General features: G+C 44.8%; 1 protein-coding gene across 5 annotated transcripts in view; it reads right to left on the reverse strand.

Annotated features, from left to right (window-relative positions):
• The window catches only part of GALNT10 (polypeptide N-acetylgalactosaminyltransferase 10), a 308,767-nt gene that overhangs the window by 118,419 nt on the left and 176,384 nt on the right, over positions 1-13,964 (reverse strand). For all 5 annotated transcript variants that reach the window (XM_021076942.1, XM_021076943.1, XM_021076946.1 and 2 more), the window contains 2 exons: positions 11,081-11,183; positions 7,667-7,805 (listed from right to left, as the gene is read on the reverse strand). In XM_021076942.1, coding sequence (XP_020932601.1) covers positions 7,667-7,805; positions 11,081-11,183 — 242 coding nt within the window. The remainder of the gene's footprint in view (positions 1-7,666; positions 7,806-11,080; positions 11,184-13,964) is intronic.

Here is a 13,964-nt window from a genome sequence, read left to right on the forward strand (position 1 = left end):
CTCAGAATATGGTCTATCCCAGTAAATATTCTGTATACATGTGAAAAAATTATATATTCTGCTGTTATTGAGTGGAGTATTCCATAAAAGGTAACTGGGTCACACTGGTCGACAGTGCTGTTCAAATTTATTACATTCTTGCTGGTTTCCTGTCTACCTGTTGTATCAATTATTGAGAGAGAAGTGTTGAAACTTCATAATTGTGGCTATGTCTATTTTTCTTTGCAGTTCTATGAGTTTTTCCTTCATGTATTTTGCAACTTTCTTATTAGGTACTTAAACATTTAGGATTGCTACGTCCTCTTGATGAATGATCCCTTTACTATTATGAAATGACCCTCTTTATCCCTGGTAATTGTCTTTATTCTGAAATCTGTTTTAACCGATATATAGCTACTACAGCTTTCTGTTGGCTAGTGTTATTTAGCCCACATCTTTTCTATTCTTTCACCTTTAATGTATTTGTATTTTTATCTTTAAAGTGTGTTTCTCGCAGGCAGTGTGTAGTTGGATCTTTCTTTCTTTCTTTTTTTTTTAGGGCTGCACCTGTGGCATATGGAGGTTCCTAGACTAGGGGTCTAATCAGAGCTGTAGCTGCCAGCCTACACCACAGCCACAGCAGTGCCAGATCTGAGCCGTGTCTACGATCTACACCACAGCTCATAGCAATGCTGGATCCTTAACCCACTGATCAAGGCCAGGGATCGAACCCGCAACCTCATGGCTCCTAGCTGGATTCGTGTCTGCTGTACCATGACGGGAAGTCCTCGCTTTCTTATCTAGTCTGACCATCTGCTCTGTGATTATTTAATGTGATTATCGATATGGTTAGGCTAAAGTTATCATTGTGGTACCTGCTTTCGATTTTTCCTTTCTGATCTTTGTCCCTTTTCCCCTCTTTTTCTGCCTTCTTTTAGATTAACTGGATATTTTCATGATTCCATCTTATCTCCTTCCTATTGGCCATAATTCTGTTTTGCTATTTTAGTGCTTATTTTAGAGTTTATAACATACATTGTTATAAAGTCAACTTTCAAATGCTATTACACCACTTCATAAATAACATGGAGAACCTTACAACACAATATTATCATTTCTCCCTCTAACCTTTATGAGGGAGCATATTTTACTTTTATCTATGTTTTAAACCCAACACTATGTTATTACTTTTGGTTACACAGTCAGATACCTTTTTGAAAGAGTTAAACAGTAAGAAAAAATTAGTTTACATTTGCTCACACAGTTACTATCTCCAGTGATCTGCATTCTTTGAGAATGAACGTCCTGAGGTCCGTCTGATACCTCTTTTCCCCAAAGGACTTCCTTTAACAGACCTTAGAGTACATGACTGTTGTGATTAATTCTTTGAGCTTTTTTTGGTGTGTCTGAATTCTTTATTTTCCTTTATTTTTATATTTTCATTGAGTAGAGAATTTTAGGTTGCCAGAGTTTTCACTTTCAGTGCTTTAAAAATGCTGCTATGCCGTGCTTTTGCGTGGATTGTTTCTGATGAAGACTCTGTTGTCTTTATCTTTGGACCTCTGTCTATAACATGTTTTACTTCTCTAGCTGTTGTAAAGTTTTTTCTCTTTATGGCTGGTTTTCAGTAATTTTATTATGATGTGTCTCAGTGCTGTTTTATTCATGTTTCTTGAGACTGGGTTTCACCGAGCTTCTTAGATCTGGGGTTTCATGGCTGTCATTCAATTTGGAAAACACGTGGCCATTATCTCCCTCCTCTCCTTCATGGCTCCAATTACACAAACATTCAAATGCTTAATTTAATGTTGTCAATGTTCATTAATGTTCTCTTCATTTTAAAAATGCTTTTCCTTCCTTTGTTCTGAGTAATTCTCCCCCTCAAGATCACTAATTTTTCTTCTGTATTATCTGTTCTGTCATTCATCCCATTTACTGTATTTTTCACCTTGGACCCTGCTAGTTTCATTTCTAGAATTTGAGTTTCTGTATCTTCCCCGTCTCTAACTTTTTAAATACATGGAACAGAGTTATAACTGTTTTAGTATCCTCTGCTAATTCAAAAACCTGTGTCAACTTTGGGTTGGTTTTGCTTGGGAACTTTCCTCATTATGGGCCATCTTTCTCTACTTCTCTGCATGTCTGATAATCTTTGACTGGATTTTACATTGGTTGGGGCTGATTTTTTTTTTTTTTTTTTTTTTTTTTGTCTTTTTGCCTTTTTCTAGGGCTGCTTCCTGCAGCATATGGAGGTTCCCAGGCTAGGGATCTAATCAGAGCTGCAGCCGCTGGCCCACGCCACAGCCACAGCAATGCGGAATCCGAGCCGCGTCTGCAACCTACACCACAGCTCATGGCAACGCTGGATCCTTAACACACTGAGCAAGGCCAGGGATCGAACCCGCAACCTCATGGTTCCTAGTTGGATTTGTTAACCACTGCCCCGGAACTCCGGGGCTGAATATTTTAAGTATTCTTGAGCTTTGTCCCGGGATATCGTTACGTTACTTAACAGTTTGATCCTTTGGGGTCATAATTCATGCTTTTATAGAGTGCTGCAGGGCACTGTTCAGTCCAGGGCTAATTAGTCCCCAGACTGAGGGAAAATCCTTCTAAAGTTCACCACCCAATTCCTCCTGAGTTACAAAGTACGGGATTTCCAGTCTGAGCGGTGGAAGAGGCACAACTGTTGGCCCTGAGAGAGTGCTGGGCACCCTTCCCTCTAATCCCGCAGCCTTCCCCACACTCATCAGTACTGTACTCAACACTCAAGGGGACCCTCTGGAGCTCTCTCCTCTCGACACCTTTTCCTGGGAACTGTGGCTTCTTTGGTCTCCCTGGACTCTCAGCTCCATCCTTTGAAGCTCAGGAAGTCCTCCGGGCTCTACCTGGGGACCTCCCTGCATCGTGTCCTGGCAACTCTTTCAAGGGAATAAGCTGGGGGCACTTGTAGGGCTCAACTGCTTCCCATCTCTTAGGGATGCCTGGCATTCACTGTTTTAAAACCGTTACTTCACATATTTTGCTTTTTGTTTTCTTCTGGTCATTCCAGGGAGCAGGTAAATCTGGTCTCTATTATATCTTGGCCCTAAATAGAATCTTTATATCCATATGTACATCCATATTAGAGCAGTGTTATTACTACAATTACTACCATTACTACTACCACCATTCTATTACTACTGTTACGACGACTACTACTACTAGTACAGATATGGCCGACTTAGACTTCCTGTACTGGCAAGTTATTTTTTCAGAGTATATACTTCATAAATATTTGTCAAAGGTAATAGGCTACAACTCCTTCCTTGCTGGCTTTGTAACCTGGGGATGGAAAGGCACTCAACAGAATACAGGTCTATTATAATATGAGCTTATGAATTCTTTTGAAGAAATTGAGCATATACCATAAATGAACCACATTAATTTAGTAAAAAGGAAAAGGCAAAAAGGAGCATGGAACCAGGAACCTGGTAGACTTGGGCCTTTTATTGCAACAAAGATGCCATTCAGGTTTACTCATTACTGGAAACAATACTCGTGGACTGGAGAAAGCAGGTCAGGATTATAGGCTACTTCCATCCCTACCATGGATTATCTCTGCATGGAAGAAGCTACTCGCCCAACAGAGGGGTTTGCCCAGGCACCTTTAGACCTGGGACACTTCCAGCAGTTGGCACTCCATTGTCATCAGCTCTGTGCCCTGGAGGGGTCTCCACATGCAGTTGCCAAGCATCCCAGGAAGAAAAATGTGGGTCAGTCTACCACTCATTCTCTGCTCCCACCCCCTTGGCAGGAGGTGCATAGGGCAGGCCCACCCAGAGCCAGCTGGCCACCTCCCGCAGGCAAACCCAGCAAGTCAAGCCAGACCCGCTAGTCTCCATTCTCTGCGCACCTTCCTTGGTGCAGCTTTGGTGGAAGCAAATGCAGCTAGCACAAACAAAGAGCCCTTCAATCCTGTCCTTGACATGCTGTTGCCAAAATTCAGTTTGAAGGAATATAAGGCAAATAGAAACCTCAGCTCCTGCTGGAGAAGTTGTTTAAGCTAAAAGAAGCTGGAAGGAGTGAGCATCTCAACTGCTCATATCCTCACACATTTCTGCTGTCAAACTGCAGGAAAAAGTCCCCCTGCTCCTCCTGGAAAAAAAGAAAAGCTCTTCAAGATATCTGTCAACTCATTTATGAAAAGTCAGCTTCCACAACGAGATTCTACAAAAAGGAAGGTGGTGTCAGGAGTGCTAGATTTAGCAATATCTTTCACCATAACTTGGATACTGGCTGGGTGGGTAGGCTGGTCATAGAGGAGCCTCAGGCTCAGCTCACATCCACCCAGACCAGGGTTTCCTCCCCTTAAACCAAGACCCTGAACCCCTTTGCTGGGCTGGTGAAGCCTATGGTCCCTTCTCAGGGCAAGGTTTACAGTAAGGAAAATAAAATGTATGAGCTTGTGAAGGAAACCCATTAGACTAAAATACAGTTATCAAAATAATAAAACAGTTGAAATACAGCCATACATGTGCTTCTTCATTCGTACATTAAACAAGATCTAGAGGTGGTTCTAAAACCAACTCCATTCCAAAGCAGTGGTGAGTATCTGCGACATTTCAAGATAACCTTAAAGTGATGGGAAAGTAAATGATTTCTTTTGGTGACAATATCACAGGTGCTTCGTTGCCTACATTCATAACTACAGGGAATACCGGATTGCATTCAGAGGTATTAATGAGAAGAAAAACGCAATGTTCTTCTCAGCCAAGTTTACAGACTCCTGAATTCCATCCACAGACCTACGATTAAAAAGACTTTTCTCGGGAGTTCCCGTCGTGGCACAGTGGTTAACGAATCCGACTAGGAACCATGAGGTTGTGGGTTCGGTCCCTGCCCTTGCTCAGTGGGTTAACGATCTGGCGTTGCCGTGAGCTGTGGTGTAGGTTGCAGATGTGGCTCAGATCCTGCGTTGCTGTGGCTCTGGCGTAGGCCTGTGGCTACAGCTCCGATTCAACCCCTAGCCTGGGAACCTCCATATGCCGTGGGAGCGGCCCAAAGAAATAGCAAAAAGTCAAAAAAAAAAGACTTTTCTCTTTCTGTGTGCGCTGGGAGACAAAGGGGCGGGTCCCCATCTTGGCTCCACCTCTAACAGCTGGCAGACTCGTCCCTTTAGTTGTTAAGCTGAAGAAGGCACAGGGTCTTACCTGGTTCTCTATCTGTAATGTCCTCCTGCAAAGGCTGGAGCAGGGGATGGGGGGTCCTCTGCCCAACACCCGGTGCCAACCCCACCACTGGTTCTCCTCTGTGTCTAATGACCTGCTTCTGCCATCTGCCCCCACTTTTCGCCCTCTTGCCCAAGGCAGCAATAATGCTTATTATTCACTGTGTTCCTGGTATGAGGCACAAGCATGGCCCATGGGGACCATTAATACACGTGTATTGGATGAAGAGAGGGACAAACGGATGAAAGCTTCTCTCACGGCAAAAACACTCCTTACTTCACACCAGCAGCTCTCAATCCTGGATACATGTGAGAATTGCTTTCTGAGGTTTTAGAAAATCCTGAGACCCAGGCTGTCTCTCCAGAAACTCTGAATCCTCTGGTTTGGGGTGGGGCCCTGGCTTCCATTTTTTTTTTTTTTTTAACCACCCCAGGTATCACCAGAGCTGGGAGCTCACCGAATCACAGAACAGCAGCTGAGGTAAGAGTATAATGATCCCAGAGGAACTTCTTTCCGAGGCTTAGAAAGATGAAATTAGTGTAGAATTCTGAACTCTGCAAGGGGCTAAACATATAAATTGAGTTTCTGACCCTCAGAGTCAGTTCTGAATCCAGCAACATCAGTAATATCTGAACTACATTCTCAAACTGAGATGAAAAATCTTGGGCTTGACAGGGAAGACCATGAAACAAATTGCAACCCTCTCGGGCAAGCCCTACAAGGCCCCTCGCTCCCTCCCTTCACTGTAAAAAACTCTTAGGAACAGGGCCCAGTCCTGGGCAAGCAGCACACTTTTGGTTCCTAGCTGTGTGATTTCCCCAACTACGAAGTGTAGATAACAGTAATAACGCCAGCCTCAAAGGATTCTTGCAGTGACTGAAAGATGTAAGGGGGCAGAAAGCATTTTTAAGTAGCCAAACCTGCTACCATGCTTTTTTATTATGACAAGCTACCGACCGAGTTCTTAGAGGTGGAAAGACCTCATGACTTAGAGATTCTAGGTCAGACTCCCTGTATTCAAATTCTGGTGCCACCTTTTACTAGCTGTGTCATATAATGCAAACGGTGTCAGCTTTTTTTGCCTCAATTCCTCATCTGTAAAATGGTAATAATAAAAGTATTTACCTCATGGAGTTTTTACAAGGTTTGGCTGAACAAATGCATTTAAGTACCCAGAACACTGGTCCTAAAACTTAAGCTATGCATCAGAATCACCTGGAAGGCTTGTTAAAATACTGATTGCTGGGCCCCTCCCCAGAGCTTCTGATTCAGTAGACTTGGGCTGGGGTCTAGGAATCTGCATGTCTAATGAGCTGCTGCTGCTGGCCTGGGAACCACCGTTTGAGAACCACTGGCTTAAAACAATGCCTGGCAGAGATTAAGTATCTAACAAATGTTACTATCTTTTCCTGGGCTCTACTGTCTTAGTCCTCAAGCAAAACACTTTATGCTCCACTGCTACTCGGTATTGCCTTCATGTAGAAGCAATTCTGAACTCCGCTTGCAGTGGTTCCCAAAGTGTGGGCCCAAGATAAGCCCCACAGACTCACGTGGGAGCTTACTTATAATGCGAGTTCTTGGGCCCCAGCCCAGATCTACTGACTCAGGAATTATGAGGATGAGGCTCCTTATCCTGTGTTTCTAACAGCACCCCTAGAATCTGTGATTCTAATGCAGAGCAACTTTAAGATGTACTGCTCTACTAGAAAACCCCCATGGCCAGCACAGTATCCCAACTGAAAATGGGGGCGGGGTGCAGGATGGCTTAAGACCCAGAGTAGTTTGCAGATGAATTGCAGCACAGGAACTGGCTCGGCTATGTCATAGTATGGTCTTGTGTGCATTTAAGCGTATACAGGGGTGTGTGTATATATATATATACTTAAAGGGGTATAACGCCCCTTTAAGCCTCAGATTCTGCATCTGTAAAAATGGGCATCATTACAGGGCCCACCTCATGGGAAACTAAGCTGGTGTAAACCAAGTGCTTGGCACATGCTACCTGTTCAAAGAATGTCAGCTGCCACTACTACCTGTATAATCATTGTGATACGTCCTCTCTCAAAATGCTCTGAGATAGCTTATAACAAAGACATAGATACATAGGTACACGGGACAGCTAAAATAAAGATTAAAAAGAAAAAGAAATAAAGATGTCACATTCAGGGAGTGGAGAGAGGGAAGACTGGAACTGTCACTGCAATTGTCTTGCCAACTGAGATCCGGACCTCTCTGGGGGCCAGAGCCAAAAGGGGATATATAGAGGTCACGGTTCCCACTGGGAGACAGTCCTGTCCCTCCGCCATGCCAGCTCTAGATTCTAGAAGAATCTGCTCACATGAACCTGTGCACCAAGGCCCTGGGTAACAGAAAGCAATCTCCACCACAAGTGTTTTATGTACCTGTTTCTTTAATTAATCCTCAACAAGAGCCAAGGGCAGAATTCTTAGATCCCAGAAGATGAGAGACATACTCACTTTGGATGCCGGATATCAGGGAGAGAGCGATTCAGGGAGATTTTATCACTGACATAAATGTTAAATCCATTTTCTCGGTACGCCTGATCCACTCTCTCAGCATCTGTCATGGGGTAGGGTTTCCCTTGTTCTCCATTACCTAGGAGCAAAGAGCAAGGTCAGAGTTGCCAATTAATCGAAGTGGGAGTAGTTCCCGTTGTGGCTCAGCAGAAAAGAATCTGACTAGTATCCATGAGGACACAGGTTCAATCCTGGCCTTGCTCAGTGGATTAAGGATCATTGTAGCCATGAACTGCGGAGTAGGTCGCAGATGCGGCTCCAATCCACATTGCTGTGGCTGTGGCATAGGTCAGCAGCTACAGCTCTGATTTGATCCCTAGCCTGAGAACCTCCATATGCCATGGGTGGGGTCCTAGAAAGATAATAAATAAATGAAGTCGGGAAGGGAAGATGACAAGTATGGTTAAAACACCAAGATAAACTTTACACGTGATACAGAGGGTTCCTCCAGATTTGGAGGGGCTGAAGAGGGGAGGGGAATGAGCATTTGTTCAGCCATGGCCGTGTCATGCACTTCAGCCCTGTTTTTATGCAATGTCCATGGTGAGGTGTCAGGGTAGACATGTGGGCCCTAATTCCACAGACAGATAAGCCAGGACTTGGCAAGGTTATCACACCAGCTCTCTGAGCTCCAAAGCCCATGTCTTCCCTCCTCTGCAAGGAGCCCCAAAATCCCTGCTCCTGAAGTCTCATCACCTGGCTGGGAGGCCCGGTCACTTGCATATGACCTGATCAACCTTGAACCAGCCGCACTACCTTGCTGAGCTGTAGTTTGCTCCCATCTGGTACCCTCACCATGCAGAGAAAACCAAATGAGAGGGTGCACACATGCAAGCTTTTTGTAAACGATCAACCCTATTAACCATGGGGGGAAACACTGTGATTAATCTCCAGGCAAGGCAAACTTCATATGTCAATCAAATTTGCCACAAATGATAAAAGACACTTTGATTTTTTCTAAGCCAGCAAACAAGTTAAGATCTGCCTGAAAAGTGTCACTCTGAGTTGTAGATTTGGGTGGATCCAGTGCTAGCTTTCCTCTGTACAATCCACCTGGGGAAAGAGTCCCTTGCACTCCAGGAAATTTGTCCCCTGGGTTCCCAGGGTGTAGAAGGTGAGTGGGGATGTCCACCCCAACCCCTGCAATAATAGCTCAAGCATCTGCCATTGGTGTGGGTCTGGAAGAAACGAGTTTTTTAAACTCAGCTGCTTAAAAAAAACACCTCATCAGACTTCCCATTGTGGCTCAGTGGAAACGAGCCCAACTAGTATCCATGAGGATGTGGGTTCGATCCCTGGCCTCGATCAGTGGGTTGAGGATCTGGCATTGCCGTGAGCTGTGGTATATATAGGTCACAAATGCGGCTCAGATGCCGAGTTGCTATGGTTGTGCTGTAGGCCGGCAGCTGTAGCTCTGATTCGACCCCTAGCCTGCGACCTTCCATATGCTCCAGGTGCGGCCCTAAAAAGCAAAAAAAAAAAAAAAACCCACAAACCAAAAATCACACACACACACACACACACAAACACACAGAAAAGCGCCTCACCTTCTGGGGCTCATAGCCTGAGCAACGTCCCATTTACTTTGCAGAATAACTGTTGACATCAGCTTGATGGGAAGGTGCAAGCTGAGAGGTGGAGCCCAGGGGCTGCACCTACACCAAGCCAGTGAGACCAAGAAGAGGATTCAGTGGCCTGTAACTTGCATTGCTCTGCGATAAGACACTGCCGGCCAGTGCCCAGCACAGGTTCCATACGGGACACAAATGCAAAAAGCAGAAAACGAAGAGTAGAAGCATCTGTTCGGGCAGAGAGGGAAGCTTTGGGAAGGCAGTGCAGTGGCATGATTCTGAGTTCAGGCCGGGGAGCTAGGCAGAGTGGAGTCTGAAGCCCAGCCCTGGTGCTCCCAGCAGGGTCATCTTGGGCAAGCCTTTAGCCTTTTTCTATGCTGGGTTTTGCCCTTTGAATTCACTGGGATGAGAAAGTTCAATGTGATGATTAAGGAGAGGATGGAGGGCAAGATGCCTGGCACACGGTGAGTGCTCAACACATGCTGGTCATTATATTAAGAACGTCTCCACTTTGGAATGGCTAAGCAATGAGATCTTGCTGTACAGCACTGGGAACTGTATCTAGTCATTTGTGATGGAGCATGATGGAGGATAATGTGAGAAAAAGAATGTACATACGTATGTATGACTGGGTCACTTCGCTGTACAGTAGAAAATTAACAGAACGCTGTAAAGCAACTATAACGGAAAAAATAAAAATCATTTAAAATGCAAAAAAAAAAAGGAATGTCTCCACTGCTTACTCTTTTCTTGATAGTTAAACCCAATGTTCTAATAATTCTTAACTGCCTAGAAATCAGCTCTTTTCAAATGTTTCCTTTCTTAATTTAAGCAGCACCCCCACACCTTCATTTTAAAGTGCTAACATACATGTCTTTAAATTTCCCTGAGTATCAGTTAGGTTGTCATATCAGCTCCACTCAAAGCCTTATTATAATATGGTTTTGTCACAGTGTAATTAAAAAAAATATATCATTAGTGGTGGGTACCTCTAACTGAGAGGGAAAAATGAGTAAAATCACAATCCCTTATATTTTACGGTGCTTCCCAGTGCTGTAAAGCTACACTCTACCTGTCACCTTCACAACAACCCCCTGAGGCTGTCAAAGAAGGAAGCATGAGCCCTGCAGACAGATGGGGAAACCAAGGCTCCAGCAGTATGGAAGTTATCTGATGGACCCATGGCTGGTAGGTGGTGTCAGAGCTGCTCTCCTGGCTCTTAGCCTGGGCTTTAGAGATGATGCCACATAATTTCTGTACCACCCCGTCCCACCGCCCCCGCCACAGTGTAACAGGATCTGTTCCAAAAGTTACGTCTGGGTTCAAGTCCCAAGGCTGCCTCTTTCTCACTGTGTGACTGTAGGCAAATTACCCCACCTCTCTGAGCACCAGGTCATTCTCATCAAATAGGCCACAAAGACTGGTTAGGAGTTTCACCAAGAAAATGTGCAAAGTGTGGACCACGGGTCTTGTTGACCATAGGTGTTCAGTAAGTGTTGACTCTTACTATGAGTGGAAAATTATTTTCTAGGAGGGAGACATTTTTCTATTACCATGGAGGGAGCAGGGAAAATTCCTGAAGGCAGTGGATCTGGTAATGTGAGTGAAGAAAGGGGTCAGTTAACAGGTGAAGAGGGGGATCTTGGGAACCCCGGGAAGGGATGATGGCAAAGGGAGATGGAATCAACAGAGGATCAGAGGCCCCACTAAACACACACACACACCCCTGTGCATGCAAACACTCTCCAGAGGACCCGACTGTGGACAGCCCAGCTCTCCGTACCTACTCGCTGAGCATCCCTCCTGATGGCTTCTTTGTCGTGCCAGTCCTTCAGCTTCTGCCCATCTCCCAAGAAAAAGGAGTTCTTTTGTTGAATGTGTGAGCCCTTTAAAAAAAAAAAAAAGACATAAAAATACGAAAAAGCAGAAAAGGTGAAATAAGTTTAATTACAGAGATCCAGAAATCACACTACTTAAGGGAGCTTTGGTATTGACTGAATGTCTGCCATCATTGGTTCATTTATTAATTCCTTCGGTATGGCTCTGTTTGTCCTGCCTGTGCCAGGTAGGTGTGCAAAAGTCATAAAGATGACAGGCACACAGTGTCCACCCTCCTGGAACTCACAAACCTTCAGGAGATAAAATAGATGAGAGAAAGTGGTAGGTGTGACACTGTCCAACAGAAACATAATGCAAGCCACAAAGATAAGATTTTTTAAAACAGATAAAGTGAGATTTTTGGTGGGGTTTTTTTGTTTGTGTTTTGTCTTTTCAGGGCACACCCGTGGTATATGGATTTTTTAAAACAGATTTTTTTAAAAGATTTTTTAAAACAGATAAAGTGAGATTTTTGGTGGGGTTTTTTTTGTTTGTTTGTTTTTTGTCTTTTTAGGACACACCCGTGGCATATGGAAGTTTCCAGGCTAGGGGCTAAATCAGAGCTGTAGCTGCAGGCCTACACCACAACCACAGCAACGCCAGATCCTTAACCCACTGGGTGAGGCCAGGAATCGAACCTGCGTCTTCATGGATACTAGTTGGGTTCCTTACCACTGAGCCACAGTGGGAACTCCTGAAGTGAGTTTTGATCGTATATTTCATTTAGCTCTATATAATCCATCTAAAGTATTATCATCTCAATACACAGTAGAAAAAATGTTGAGGTATTCCATATTTTTTTTTGGAGGAGTACCAACACTTTGAAATCAGGTGTGTTATTTTACTCTTGTGTTCATCTCAATTCAACCTCATTCCAAGTGCTCGACAGCCCCAGGTGGCTCATGGCCACGTCCTGGACAGGGCAAAGGAAGAGAACCTTGCGTGAGAAGCCCAGAGAACGTGCTATAGCTTCTACCTGGGAGAACCGGAGGAGGTTCCATAGACATGGGGGCCTTTGGGCTGGGCTTCATTTTTAGTTTTGTCTTTTTAGGGCCATACCTATGGCATATGGAGGTTCCCAGGCTAGGGGTCGAATCAGAGCTGTAGCCACTGGCCTATAGCACAGCCACAGCAATGTAGCATCTGAGCCGTGTCTGCAACCTACTCCACAGCTCATGGCAATGCCAGATCCTTAACCCACTGAGCAAGGCCAAGAATCAAACCTTCGTCCTCATGGATGCTAGTCAGATTCGTTTCCGCTGAGCCACAATGGGAACTCTTTATTTATTTATTTATTTATTGATTGATTGATTGATTGATTGTGGGATAGGCTTCAGATACACTGCAAGGAAATGCAGGCTAACTACACAGTCTGGGCGTAGACTTCTGGGGGCGGGTGGAATGCAGCAGGGCTGGGATAGGCCCAAGGAGCATGGAGCACTAGAGGAGAAGTCGGGTCCCGGGAAAGCCCAGTCCCAGAGAGGGGGCACAGATGGCAAATGTGTGTGGAGGGTCTGAGGAAGAACCTACAAGGCTGAAAGAAAACAGAAATATATAGCAGCCGCAGGAGAGCAGCCCCCAGAGGCTGAGTGCTGAAGGCATTTATTATGTATTGTGGGAGGTGAGTCTATCCTGGAAGCAGATTTTCCACAACAGCTCCCTAATTAAGGAGGCTGCATTTCAGTGTCGGGGGTCATCAGAAGGTGCCAGATGCTTTTCCATGCCAAGAGTCAAGCCTAAAGACTTGGCCCCACGGCTCAGTAAGACCCTTCCCAAGGTAACACTGTTCCACATGGCTGTTTAAATATTTTCTGTGTTCACCTAAATAACAACAGCCTTCCACATCACCTTCCCCATTAAAAACCCCACAGACCTGTTCTTGCCACAGTGGCATGCAGAATCCACCAGTCCTATTTCCCAAATAATTAACTACAAAGGCCCTGAATGTGTGGCACGCTGGAACCTCAGCACTAACAAGAAGCCACTGGAATAAAACCATCCCCACAGCTGTTTATTCAGTCTCTGGCTATCCTCGTGTTAGCAGATTTTCCACAACAGCTCAATATCCTTACAACAGCTCTAACAATAATAACAATCCTTGGAATTTCCTCTCCCACAGACCTCTCTGAGTTGCAAGAAGAAAATTCTGAAAGTGGGCATGCCAGACGTTGTGATCAGAGGGGAAAAGAAAACTGCAAAAAAAATGAAGGCCACTTGCCTACAAACAGTTCTCGGGGTCTTAGAAATCACAACAGCTGAGCCGGAATTCTCTTCAGTAGGTTTCAACTGTGTTGAGCTGCATTTCTACAGGAGACCCCTCAGTGCAGCTGTGGGAAGGTGGAGGCTGAGAGTAAGGGCTGACCCCACATCCCTTCAATGAGACCAGGCACGCCTCTGTTTTCTATACCAGGGTTCCATATGAGAACTGATTTTTAAAAAGTCCTTTGCTAAAAACAAATTGACAATCAAACTGAACAAGTGAACACAGACTTGGAACCTGAGCTGGGGCCACTACCCTGTTGCACTGACAGGGACAGAGTCTTAGAATGGGTCAGGGATGTGACCAAGGTAAATATGCTACCTCGAGATGTCAGGTCAAGGGTTGTTTAGCAATCCTTCCTCCAGCCCTCCCTCCTAATTCCTTTTCTGTCTTCTGCTAACAAAGACTGGAAACCTCCATCGACTACTTTAGGTCACTGATGGAACTAAAGAGGTTTTGCAAACGAAGGCTGCCTTAATGGAAGGCACCAGTCTAAAGTGGTTCTCAAAATGTAAACCAGCAGCATCTA

Source organism: Sus scrofa, chromosome 16, assembly GCF_000003025.6.
Source record: "Sus scrofa isolate TJ Tabasco breed Duroc chromosome 16, Sscrofa11.1, whole genome shotgun sequence".
Taxonomy (NCBI): Eukaryota; Metazoa; Chordata; class Mammalia; order Artiodactyla; family Suidae; genus Sus; species Sus scrofa.